Source organism: Harmonia axyridis, chromosome 6 (assembly GCF_914767665.1).
Source record: "Harmonia axyridis chromosome 6, icHarAxyr1.1, whole genome shotgun sequence".
Taxonomy (NCBI): domain Eukaryota; kingdom Metazoa; phylum Arthropoda; class Insecta; order Coleoptera; family Coccinellidae; genus Harmonia; species Harmonia axyridis.
The window spans coordinates 35968380-35979220 of NC_059506.1; the positions used below are offsets into that span (position 1 = coordinate 35968380).

At 32.6% G+C, this 10841-nt stretch overlaps 5 protein-coding genes across 7 annotated transcripts; 1 reads left to right on the plus strand and 4 right to left on the minus strand.

The window, feature by feature from the left end:
* Positions 1 to 1565: 1565 nt before the first annotated feature.
* On the minus strand, positions 1566 to 3236 carry LOC123683154. The gene has a single exon (XM_045622053.1). It carries the CDS (start codon positions 3234 to 3236, stop codon positions 1566 to 1568), a length of 1671 nt encoding a protein of 556 aa, XP_045478009.1.
* Positions 3237 to 4169: 933 nt separating this feature from the next.
* LOC123682457 (nudix hydrolase 8) lies at positions 4170 to 6030 on the plus strand. 3 transcript variants are annotated; one of them, XM_045621066.1, is made up of 5 exons: positions 4170 to 4244; positions 4902 to 5008; positions 5064 to 5155; positions 5304 to 5514; positions 5563 to 6030. In XM_045621066.1, the coding sequence occupies exons 1-5, from the start codon at positions 4204 to 4206 to the stop codon at positions 5958 to 5960; spliced, it is 849 nt and encodes a 282-aa protein (XP_045477022.1). In that variant the 5' UTR covers positions 4170 to 4203; the 3' UTR covers positions 5961 to 6030. The 3 variants fall into 3 exon arrangements, with proteins under 3 accessions (XP_045477022.1, XP_045477023.1, XP_045477021.1); XM_045621067.1 differs by lacking the exon at positions 4170 to 4244 and adding an exon at positions 4329 to 4511; XM_045621065.1 differs by lacking the exon at positions 4170 to 4244 and adding an exon at positions 4539 to 4845.
* A 96-nt stretch (positions 6031 to 6126) lies between these two features.
* Positions 6127 to 7408, minus strand: LOC123682458 (28 kDa heat- and acid-stable phosphoprotein-like). The gene is made up of 4 exons (XM_045621069.1): positions 7234 to 7408; positions 6767 to 6972; positions 6420 to 6702; positions 6127 to 6330 (listed from the first exon to the last, which is right to left on the minus strand). Exons 1-4 carry the CDS (start codon positions 7241 to 7243, stop codon positions 6269 to 6271), a joined length of 561 nt encoding a protein of 186 aa, XP_045477025.1. The 5' UTR covers positions 7244 to 7408; the 3' UTR covers positions 6127 to 6268.
* Positions 7409 to 7937: 529 nt separating this feature from the next.
* Positions 7938 to 8859, minus strand: LOC123682775 (sentrin-specific protease 8-like). Its single transcript, XM_045621555.1, has 2 exons — positions 8538 to 8859; positions 7938 to 8482 (listed from the first exon to the last, which is right to left on the minus strand). The coding sequence occupies exons 1-2, from the start codon at positions 8718 to 8720 to the stop codon at positions 8009 to 8011; spliced, it is 657 nt and encodes a 218-aa protein (XP_045477511.1). The 5' UTR covers positions 8721 to 8859; the 3' UTR covers positions 7938 to 8008.
* Positions 8860 to 9102: 243 nt separating this feature from the next.
* LOC123682774 (sentrin-specific protease 8-like) lies at positions 9103 to 10599 on the minus strand. Its single transcript, XM_045621554.1, has 3 exons — positions 10286 to 10599; positions 9925 to 10197; positions 9103 to 9400 (listed from the first exon to the last, which is right to left on the minus strand). The coding sequence occupies exons 1-3, from the start codon at positions 10484 to 10486 to the stop codon at positions 9134 to 9136; spliced, it is 741 nt and encodes a 246-aa protein (XP_045477510.1). The 5' UTR covers positions 10487 to 10599; the 3' UTR covers positions 9103 to 9133.
* Between the last annotated feature and the right edge of the window lie 242 nt (positions 10600 to 10841).

A 10841-nucleotide genomic window follows, 5' to 3' on the forward strand; every position in this document is an offset into this window, starting at 1 on the left:
GGAAAGTTAAAGGCATTGTTGCTTTTTTGAGATTCGAGATGAAAATGTTTCGATATTGTAGAAATTTGTTTGGGGTAGGGCTGTGAAACATTTATATTTATAGTTGGAAGGAGGGTAAACAGAATTACAGAAAGGTGATGATATTTACACTCAACGTGTTAGTTTTATATAATCAGGACCGGCTCTAGAATGTAAAATTTCAGAAATAAGATCATATTAATCGCAAAGGAAAAACTAGTGAAATTCAATCTGAAGATTTATATCGTTCTTCTTTTTAGAAGCGATATTCATAATTTTACAATTTACATACATCATTGTTAAATAATTTTTATCAGTCTCCCTTGTAGAAATTTGAAAAAATCTTGTAATAACCTACTGGAATAGAATAACCATCAAAATCAATATTACTCAATATGATCAATATAACTTTCTTTCGAAGCTAGGCATAGCTTCATTTTGAAAAAGTGCGCTGCTTGACCTTTCAATTGCTTCTCTTTCGAATGAAATAACTGCAAAACTCCGCTTCTGGCTGTTAAATTATATATGGGAATGATGGATATCCGATTCATATACACGCTTTAAAAGACATAATTCGTCATCATTACCACTAAAAGGCTCAACAAACCGTTTTGCTTGTCTTTGAATATTGATGGAAAACTGCATAGTTGAATATGTATCAATATTTCCCCAAATTAATTCTGATTTATGTATACTCAAACAAAAAATATTATGATGAAAATAGGTCGTAATTGATGTTGATCAAAACTGCATTCTAAACATCTTGAAAGTATACAAAATTATCCAATTACATACTTCTTATCTAAACAGTCTCTTGAGTGAATATTACGGATATTCGACGAAATTATAGTAGAATCTGTTCGGCGTGAACAAGCGTTCAAAAAGGTAATCATTAAATATGATCAAAATAAATTCTCATTCAATTTGGTGGGAATAATTTCCAATTAAATAACTAAAGAATTGGGAAGACATGTAGTGACATCTAAAAACATTTTCTGGAACGAAAGGTTAGTTCAACTTTCTGTTCATAGATGACGCAATGAACGATGTGAAGGTTTCTATAAGTGAGGCTCCATCTATGCGCGTATTACTAAACTAACCATTCAGTTGCATATAGAAAACTATTCTCATCTTGACTTGAAAAAAACTATATTTCTATTACTACACCATCTATGAACGGAAATTCGAAGTTGGCTTTAGTTCTAGACCACGTTTCCAGATGTCACAACCTGTTATTCTTCCTATTTTCAAAATATACGAATTAAATTAATTTCAACAGACAACTGTTCCCTCTGATATTCATAGTTAGCATCTCATTATTATCAATCCTTGCAATTTCTGAACTAAAAACAGAAATCGAACTGTCAATATAAAATTATTTGAACAAGTAAAGTCGAAATACAGACATTGTGCTAAAATGATATAAAACGAGTGTTTCGTCTATCTTTGCTCACCTGTAAAGAATTTTCGGTTCTTCTAATGCACTACTTATTATAGAAAAAGCTCTCAGACTTGTTCGAAAAAAGACAATATTTTACTCAAATTATTTATTTTTCTTTTTTCAAAAAAACTTTCGCTAAAAGCTTGCAAACAAAAACAAGAGTGCTCAAAAACCAACCATAAGTTAAAAATTTGAATATAAAAGACAACTGTTCAAGTTTGAGGCTCATCCAACGGTTCTTCTGGTACCGATCGAATCCCAGAGGATTGTACTTCATACACATCCTTTCATAAATACCAGACTGCAACAAATACCCCAACATCTTGTTGAATCTTCCAAAAAGAGGGTGATTCTTTCGAAAGACAATGACGTTATGAGTCACGAGATAGTACTGGTTCATTATAAAGACCAAAGGCTCTCGATCTTCGTTGAAGTAAAACTTTCCTATTTCATACTGAGTTAACTTCTCACTTCTGATTGACACTACGTTACCTTCGTAGGCAGTTTTGTTGGTGCAGGTTTCACAATTGGTGCAAGACATTACACCCTTATGTAACCCAAGCATTTTATCCTTGTCAAGATCCGAAAAGATGCAAATCTTCCAATCGACCTCCTTCAACTCTTCCGGCTTATGTATCTGATGTTCGAACTTCTTCACCACCAATTTCGACAAGAGTTTGGCTGTGAAGTGGTTAGAGAAGATCAACAAAAAGAAGTACCACGAGGTGTACAATGTCTTCTTGGACTTTGTCTCCGACATCTTGACTTGGACGGAAGTGAAACACATGGAGTAAAGCTTCAATAGCTCCTTATCCCAGCTGTAGTACCCCTTCATGATTGTTCTATTAATCAGGGATAAGGTTACAAGGATAACCACGAAGACCACCAAGAACAACATCCACACTGTAAGACTGAAGGTGTAGATCAACCTTTTCCAGAATGGTCGTACCTTAGCTACTGGTACTATATAGGCGTACCTATCGACTGAAGTGCCTTGAGTGAAATCGAAGCTTATTGACCCTTGTCTAGTAGGATATATCCCTCCTATCAGAAAAGGTACCTCTCTGCGCTGTAAATTGCCCAAAGCACCGTTGAATGAGAAGTCTTCTCTGCTTTTCTTACCAGCAAAAGCTTCCACCACTATGACTTCCGTTTTGAAGTTCAGCTTCTTGGACATGATGTTGAGGATGTCCAAGTCAATACCTGAATCTGGTACGCCATCTGTAAGGATTACAGAAGGGACGTTGTAACTTGCTCCAACTTTTATTAAAGGCAAAGTATTTTCTTTGCTCAACTTCTGCCTTTGGGAACTTTTAAGTTCTTCTTCCTTGCACATGGTCGATGATTTATCGATGACGGTCTCGTTTCTTCTTCTTCCTTTAATCAATCGGCTGTACACTCGAATTTGATCCATCGAAACTTTCAAAATGATAGAGCTTCGTATGAAATACCAATCAAAGATATCGTATAAATCTGCTTTAATTTTTTCGGTTATAATAACGAAGATAGCTCTTGGATTGAAGCATGTTCTCTTCTCCAAATGCATCAGAGAATCGTTCAGTTCTTTCTTTCTAACATCTACAAGGTAAACTTCCGGTTGTTGTAAAGAGAATGGTATTTCTTCTTGATCCAGAGCATAAAGTGTTATTGGAACGGAAAATTTCAGGTCTGAATTCACTACGACAAAATTAGTGCTGTTGGCCAAAAATGGGGTGATAACTTGATTCAAACAATTTAGCAGTAGCATAGAGGAATCAGGAAGGTGAGATAGAGGCATTGTTGCCTTTAAGAGATTTGGGAGTGGTATGTTTTTTGGTATTGGAGGAAATAATTGTATCGGGTAGGGTTGTGAGAAATTATAAAAAATCGACTCATATATATAGAATGCAGTTTAGTTCGGGGTGTAATCAGAGTTGCAGATGGGGTTGGCATTCCCTCCTAAACATGTTAGTTATATGATCAGGACCGTCTTTAGAACCAAAATCTCTAGAGCCGCACAGGAAAAAACAGTGGAATTTTACTTAAAGATTTATATCATTTCCATTAATTTCTTAAAATGATATTTTTAATTTTACATCTCACATAAATGGTGGCCAAATAATTTTTCATAGTCTCCCCTGCAGAAATTTGGAAATCCTTGATTTTAAATAATACATAGTAAGAAAACGATCAAAATATGATCATTATTACTTTCTGTAGCAGCTACTGCAGCTAATCATAGCTTTATTCATGAAAAAAGTACATTGCTCGACATTTTTTTTCTTCAATAATGTACCTATACCTAGTTACAAATAATAGAATTGTTAAACTCCGCTTCTGACTATTAAATTATATGGGAATGATGGATATCCGATTCATATACACGCTTTAAAAGACATAATTCGTCACCATTAGCACTAAAAGGCCCAAAAAACATAAAAATGGATCTCTTAGCAAAATCGGTTTGTTTTTATATGACAATTGATGAATTGCATAGTTGATATCTTTTTAAAAAAAAATACCTTTCTTTATTCTTAGGTTGATATCAAAATAATATTCTGTTTTTATGAATACAACAAAATCACAAAAAATTGAGAAAATAGGTTGTAATTGATGTTGACATAACTGCATTATAAACATCCCAAAAGTATACAAAATTATTCAATTACTTCTTATCTAAACATTACTTTTGAGTAGAGATAGAAAATATATTCTTCCCAGAAATTATTATTGTAGGTAATGTCCTAGAAAATTCAACTCGTAAAATGTATATGAAGATTTATGTTAATTGCATACAAATTATTAGGTACATTTTCGAATAATCAATAAGACTTAAATGCTTTTGACTTGAGTCATTGAAAACAATTATTGCTTATCAATGTTGATAAATCTTGATAATCAGTTATTAAAAATTTCTGAATATGTTATATTATTATTGAATCTAACATATTTTTCGATTATGAGTTTTTTATTAGAATAATCCAAGATTATTTCTCAACAGAATCATTCAGTAAATAATTGTTAACAGTAAAATTCTATGAAGATTCTGATATTCCCCATTTAACCTAAAAAAGTGAGTTTGAAACTTTTGAAAGATTAAAACTATTTTCATGTCGTAATCTATATGTTTTCTTATAATATCATCATCCTCTTATTTCAATTGAAGTTTATGTTCTGAAATTTGTACTTTCAAAAACTCCCTTAACCTCAAAGTTGAACTTTGGATTGTTAGATTAGCAAATCAAAATATGTTGCTACAGCTCTGATCATTGCGGCAATAAAATTTCAAATCAATTCTCTTCCTTCTCAATTATGTACCTTAGGACTATTATTTCCAAAACCCTTCTAGAATTATCTAAAAAGTCTGAACAAACATACATAAGGACTTTGAGTCAATGTATTCAACGGTACAGTAAAGTTCAAAAATAATTATACTTAAGAGTTTTTTATTCCTATATTTTAGAAAGATGTCCAGTAAATTTAATGGTGAAGGAGATAGATTCCGCGGAATCACCGTTCATTCAAATGTTGAACCTTGTGAATCCTCAGATTTACCGAAGAAGCTAGAAGGTTGGAAAACTTTATTTCGAATCACAATTTTCGAGTTTTATTTGTATACTTGTAGAATCTCTCAATTACTGGAAGGAAAATAACAAGAGAACTATATGGTTTAAAGTATTTTTGGAGCAATCTGAGTGGGTACCGCATCTCGCAAAGGTATGGGTCCATTTTTAAACCTTAGGAGATATGAAATTATGCAAATCAGTTTCCTTTTTTAATGGACCTTTTTCATTATGTAATAATTTTTAACTTGTCTATCGAGGCGATTTCGCTAGTGCAGCCTTTGAACTTAAGAATATTTCAGAAAGGTTTCAAATATCACCATGCTAAAGAAAATTATGTTATGATGTACATGTGGTTGCCAACAGACGAATCGAACAATATACCTGCATACGCACATACTTTAGTTGGAGTAGGAGGTATCGTAGTTAATGACAAATCACAAATTCTTGTTGTAAGAGAGAAGTATGCAACTAGAGTAGCCTGGAAACTTCCTGGAGGTTATGCAGAGCCTGGTAAGTTTAAGATAGAAATTTTTCGAGTAAACTACAATAAATTTTAAGGTGAGAACTTGATTGATACTGCAGTACGTGAAGTTATGGAAGAAACAAATATCTCTACCGAATTTCATAGCGTCATTGCACTGAGACATACGCACGGTAGGGTTTATGATTGTTCAGATATATATATGGTTGTTAGTTTAAAACCAACTACAACGGAAATTAAAAAGAGCAATCAAGAAATATCGGAGTGTTTATGGATGGATATTAACGAGTACCTTAATCATCCTGAAATTCACTCTCTCAATAAATTGCTTGTTGAAAAGTTTCTACAATATAAAGACAAGAATGTATGCATAAATTGTGTGAGTGGTGTTCATCAAATATTAAAAGTTCCTTACACATTTTACTCGATTGAAGACGATAAAAGAGAAAATGAACCACAAGAAGAAAACAGATGATATAGGAATTAATATAAGGTTCAAACTTTTAACCTAGATAAAATATTTGAAATTAAAAGAATTAATTTTACATATTCTAATTTTTTTATTTTTCCTATCTCACCTAAAATTGAGATTTTCTTCACAAAATCTGTGAATTGAATAATGGAAGTTTAAAGAAAAAAAATTTTAGAATGGAATTGTTTTTATTAATTTTTTTTATACATATTTCTGCAACTCAGGTTGTAAGAATTGCATTGAAAATTGAAAACAAATCATAAATATATTGCGAAAATTTTTCCAACAAATACATGACGATATTTTGAGAATCATTTTTTTCCTAGGGCCTTTTGCGTTTGTGCAGTCTTCATCTTGGCTGCATCTTCCTTATCTGTAAAATGAAGAGGAATTAAGATGATTTAAACATTTTTTAACAATAAATCATAAAAATTATGATTTAGTTCAATTCGATATACCTACCTTTTAGTTCTTTTTCTCTTCTCAACCTTGCTTCTTCCCTTTGCTGCTTAATGATAGCTAGACGAGCCAAGTCTGCCTTAGCTTGATCTGTTTTACCTTCAGCATGAAGTTTTTGATAATGAGCCTTAGCTTTTTGCTTTTCTATTTCTTCTCTTTCTCTCCTAGATAGCTGAGGTGCAGCATTGTCTACATCATTATTGAGTGTTGACAATTTTTTATTTTTCTTTTGTACCCTATTTGGATTCTCAATCTCTATCAGACTCTGAACACCCTTTGCCTTTTGCTGAAATTGAATAATTCACATGAAAATAAATATTTAAAAAGGAGGAATTTTCAATTTAACCTACGTCATCATCATCACTACTTGTTTCTTCTTCACTTTCTGATCCTTCGTTAATTTTTTTATCACCTTTTGCTTCTTCTTCTTCATCCTCACTATCTATTTCATTTTTAGACCTCCACTTGGACTTTTCTTGCTCTTTACGTCTTTCTTCTTCCAACTCTTCTGGATTTGTGAATCTACGATTTCTGCCTTTGTGGCTAGTGAATTTTCCTGTGAAAAGATAAATAAAGAAAATTTGAGATATTTCGAAATTTGTCTTGGCCCAAAAAACATTCAACAAAATCAACTTTTCTAATCAATTGACTTGCATAAAGACCCCCAAACTAAACAGTGTCCACTTTTTGAACACGAATAGAAGTAATCCTATCATAAATGCAACCAATGATCCTTAAACGAAAATCAGATGAAACCCCAATTAAGAACGACAAAGAACATGATGCAACGATGAAAATTATTGAAAATTCAACTTACCTCTAGGCATATTTAAATTGCTAAGTGAAAAAGTCAATTACTACAAAAAAACACGAAACGTAAAACTTTCAATCCTCGATTGAACAAATTACAGTATATTGCAAAAATATACGGTTAGAATTTTTGATCTGAACCAATGCCAGTTTCTCAATTGTCAATTTTCTTTTAGCTGTCTCTGGCTATAACCAAATTACAAATCACAGAAAAATATAATTTTCGTTTTTTCTTCTATTTATGGAAAATTGTTGATGCGAGAAAAGAATGTTATCATATTTGTGTTCTGTGATTATCACTATCTATTTTTTTTTCGAAATCTGAATAGGGAAGATTCTTGTTTAAATGTTTATAAAATAAAAAAGCATATCTCCATTCAATAATGTAATTACTTCAGATTTCAAAGACAAACCTTCAACAATTAAAAAAAAAATGTTTATCACATCTAGGAGTACTCTATGTGTTGACCATAGAGTGCAATTTATTATATTTAAGGTTATGTAATATTCAGAAATCAACAATGATTCAAATTTAAATGCATTTCAAGGTTCTTGGTGTAATTAAATTCAAATATTTCAGGTGATTATATTGAAAATTGACATGGAGATTATATGAAATCAACAAGATAAGAATTCAATAATGAATGGTATTTATATTATGAATATTAACAGATGAAGACTATAAAAGGAATGGAGAAATAAAATAAGTAATTTTTATAAAAGAATATATATTAGCATATAAATTTTATTTATAATTTTTACATAAGCCTGGCATCTAGCGGTTAGTACTTTATTGATTTAGCGATATCCATTACAATGTTGAACATTTTCTTTCTGAAACCACTCACTATTTCTTGATCAAGAATAGGACATCCGTCAACAGTTCTATTACGCGTAGCATAATTAATTATATGCTCTGCATTGCAAAGTACGTGCACACCACAGTCATAGTTATTATTTTGTTGCAAACATCTGGCTTCTATTACACTGTCTTGAAATGGTTTACCTAAATAATTAGCTAATTTTTGACCGAATTCAATAGCCTGATGTCTGTTCAATCCCGAGCACGAATCAAAGTGGTAAATTTTAGAATCTGACTTCGAAAATACTAGTAAACTCCAATGACTTCCTCCAGCAGCTTCACAGAATTCATTGTCGTTTAGAGCAAATAGTAATAAGTTTTTTCTGTGGGCCTTCAGGGGTTCTAAGAAAGCACCAACTTCATTTGCAGGTGTCATCTTAATGCACTGAGTAACCTTGAATAAAACATAGTTCTTTAGTTTGGAAGACAGAATATTTGGATGAACTTACCTGTGGAGGTATACATAGTACACCTTTGTTCCCTCTGAAGATATTGGATTCCAGATATTCAAAGTAGAAAGCAATAACACTGTCATTCAGCCAGGAAGGTGTTTGGAGTAATTCTATATCTTGTTTTCTCAACAAACTGTCTTCTAAACACACTGTTATACCACTGTCAAGATTTGGATACATTGTCGAAGTCTTTTGATGCTATTTAATAATTGAAGGGAGTAGTTACACTAACAAATTTCAAGATGAAATGAAATGTGACATCTTACATAAATATCAAATATATATTTCAAAATAATTCAAACTGCATATTGAGGTTATTGACAAAAACCATAGAATATTCTTTAGTCAAAGAATATCGAATTTTCTTGTTTATTTTTGCTTAGTCTGGTAGTTGATAATTTTTTTTTTTTGGGAAGTTGATGTTCATTTTACCTCAAATATTGTAAATATCAACAAATCTTCATTATTTTAATCAATGCAATTCGACTGTTTTAGACTTTCAGGCGTTTAAGGGTCAAGTATCTATGCACAGAAATAACAACGTGAGAAAATGATGAGGCTATTTAACGTAAGAAAAACATAGCTTTATTGTTTCAAAATCGGTCCCTGTCGTGTTCGTCATGCCATGATTTAGAAAAGAGGGACTGCTGCTTGCTCTTTATCTGGTAAATCGAAGAACTGTGTTTTAATTTCCATATCAATTTGAGCATTTTCTGTCTATATTCAGCTATAGCCTTTTCTGTTATTTTCGGACAATCGTTAACAGTTCTGGCCTTGGCAGCATAAGTTATTATCTGTTCCGCATTAGCCAAAACGTGAATACCACAATCTTGAGGCTTTTTCTGCTGCAAACACTCGACCTAGAAATAGAACAGTTTTTTTTTGATTGGTGAACATAAATGAAAAAAAGCTCCTCAATTAAATATTTCCGTAAGTAATATCATTAGGGCATCTACTTTTTTCACAGGAAAAATTTATTGCCGAATGGTATTTGACAAGACTATTTCATGAAACTGAGATTCCTAGAAACCCTGGTTTGTGCACTGATTCGATTTTGTTGCTGACTTTTTGAGGTAGTCCACCCTGTTGCTTTGGCTAGAACTTACCAGAGTTCGTTTAGGGGTCGCTCTTTAGAATTGTTAGAATTCCTGCTATCTGTCTATCGGCTTCCAAAAATGAAATAATGATTTGAGAAACTACAAACTCTTACAAGGAATTAAAATATATCTATGGTTCAAAACCACAAAAACTATCACTTCATTACGGGCTCATAGATTTCAACGAATACGCATAAAATAACAGAATTAACAAGTTAAGATGAGGATGATTGAATGATATTTGAAAACTTAAGCAAAATGGACTTGATCTAAGAAGAACTATATACCTCTCTCATTTCGACGTTGATGTTGAAGTATGCTAGGAGTTTCTCATTCAAATTGCTGGCGGCAGATGCGTTAAAACCACGTTTCGAATCGAAGTGGAAAATGCCGTTGTCCCATTTAGAATAAACTAATAAACTCCAGTGCGAATGATCCAGATCATCTCTATCAGCGTTACCGTGAAGAGCAAAAATGATCAAGTCTTTCTGCTGCACCTCTAGGGGCTCTAAGAAGGCGCCTATCTCATTTGCTGGAGTGATTTGTATTAAGGCAGTTATCTGGAAGTCCCAAAAATTTAGGTTATATGAGGTTATGAGACCTCTTTGCTAGGTAATTATAATAAACTTGATAGAAATGATCACTCACTTCTGGGGGCACGCATATACTGCATTTATAGCTTGTGAACACTCTGGAATTCAAGAACTCGAAGTAGAAGGCTATGAGAGTTTCAGTCAGCCAAGCGCCAGAGTTGTTGAGAATCCTTATGTCTGATCCGGTTACTCTGCTATCTCCAAATGTTAAGCTTGTATCACTCGATTCTTGCTGATCTAAAGCTCGTCTACTCATTTCATAATGAATGCATATGCGTTTGATTTGGAAACATTGGTGTGTTAAATTTTAAATGAAACTTTGAAAAGATGACGCATGGACGAAATGACGTTTATGATCATTCGAAAAACTGAGATGCATAGAAAACCTGGTGTGTCTACTTATACTTGTGAAACTTACAGACAAAACGGGAGATTTTTTCCAGATTTATACCTACTTGATTTCGAGGGATCGCGTCTGTTTCAGATGGCGCATACATCGTTTATATGACCTTTGAGTATAGAACAATAATATTTTATATTCTATGCTCGTAACAATCTTCTATACTCTGTCATTATGGCATCAGTATTCTGGGATGTGCAAGGTATAATAT

Coding starts and splice junctions, on each gene's coding strand:
- LOC123683154 (XM_045622053.1), bottom strand. CDS start 3,236: ATGCCTCTATCTCACCTTCCTGATTCCTCTATGCTACTGCTAAATTGT.
- LOC123682457 (XM_045621065.1), top strand. CDS start 4,751: ATGTACCTTAGGACTATTATTTCCAAAACCCTTCTAGAATTATCTAAA. Junction 5,156..5,303: donor GGGTACCGCATCTCGCAAAG/GTATGGGTCCAT, acceptor AGAATATTTCAG/AAAGGTTTCAAATATCACCA. Junction 5,515..5,562: donor TGGAGGTTATGCAGAGCCTG/GTAAGTTTAAGA, acceptor ATAAATTTTAAG/GTGAGAACTTGATTGATACT.
- LOC123682458 (XM_045621069.1), bottom strand. Junction 6,703..6,766: donor CAAGTAGTGATGATGATGAC/GTAGGTTAAATT, acceptor ATTCAATTTCAG/CAAAAGGCAAAGGGTGTTCA. Junction 6,331..6,419: donor AAGAGAAAAAGAACTAAAAG/GTAGGTATATCG, acceptor TTCATTTTACAG/ATAAGGAAGATGCAGCCAAG.
- LOC123682775 (XM_045621555.1), bottom strand. CDS start 8,720: ATGTATCCAAATCTTGACAGTGGTATAACAGTGTGTTTAGAAGACAGT. Junction 8,483..8,537: donor TACTATGTATACCTCCACAG/GTAAGTTCATCC, acceptor GTTTTATTCAAG/GTTACTCAGTGCATTAAGAT.
- LOC123682774 (XM_045621554.1), bottom strand. CDS start 10,486: ATGAGTAGACGAGCTTTAGATCAGCAAGAATCGAGTGATACAAGCTTA. Junction 10,198..10,285: donor GTATATGCGTGCCCCCAGAA/GTGAGTGATCAT, acceptor TGGGACTTCCAG/ATAACTGCCTTAATACAAAT. Junction 9,401..9,924: donor TCAACGTCGAAATGAGAGAG/GTATATAGTTCT, acceptor TTCTATTTCTAG/GTCGAGTGTTTGCAGCAGAA.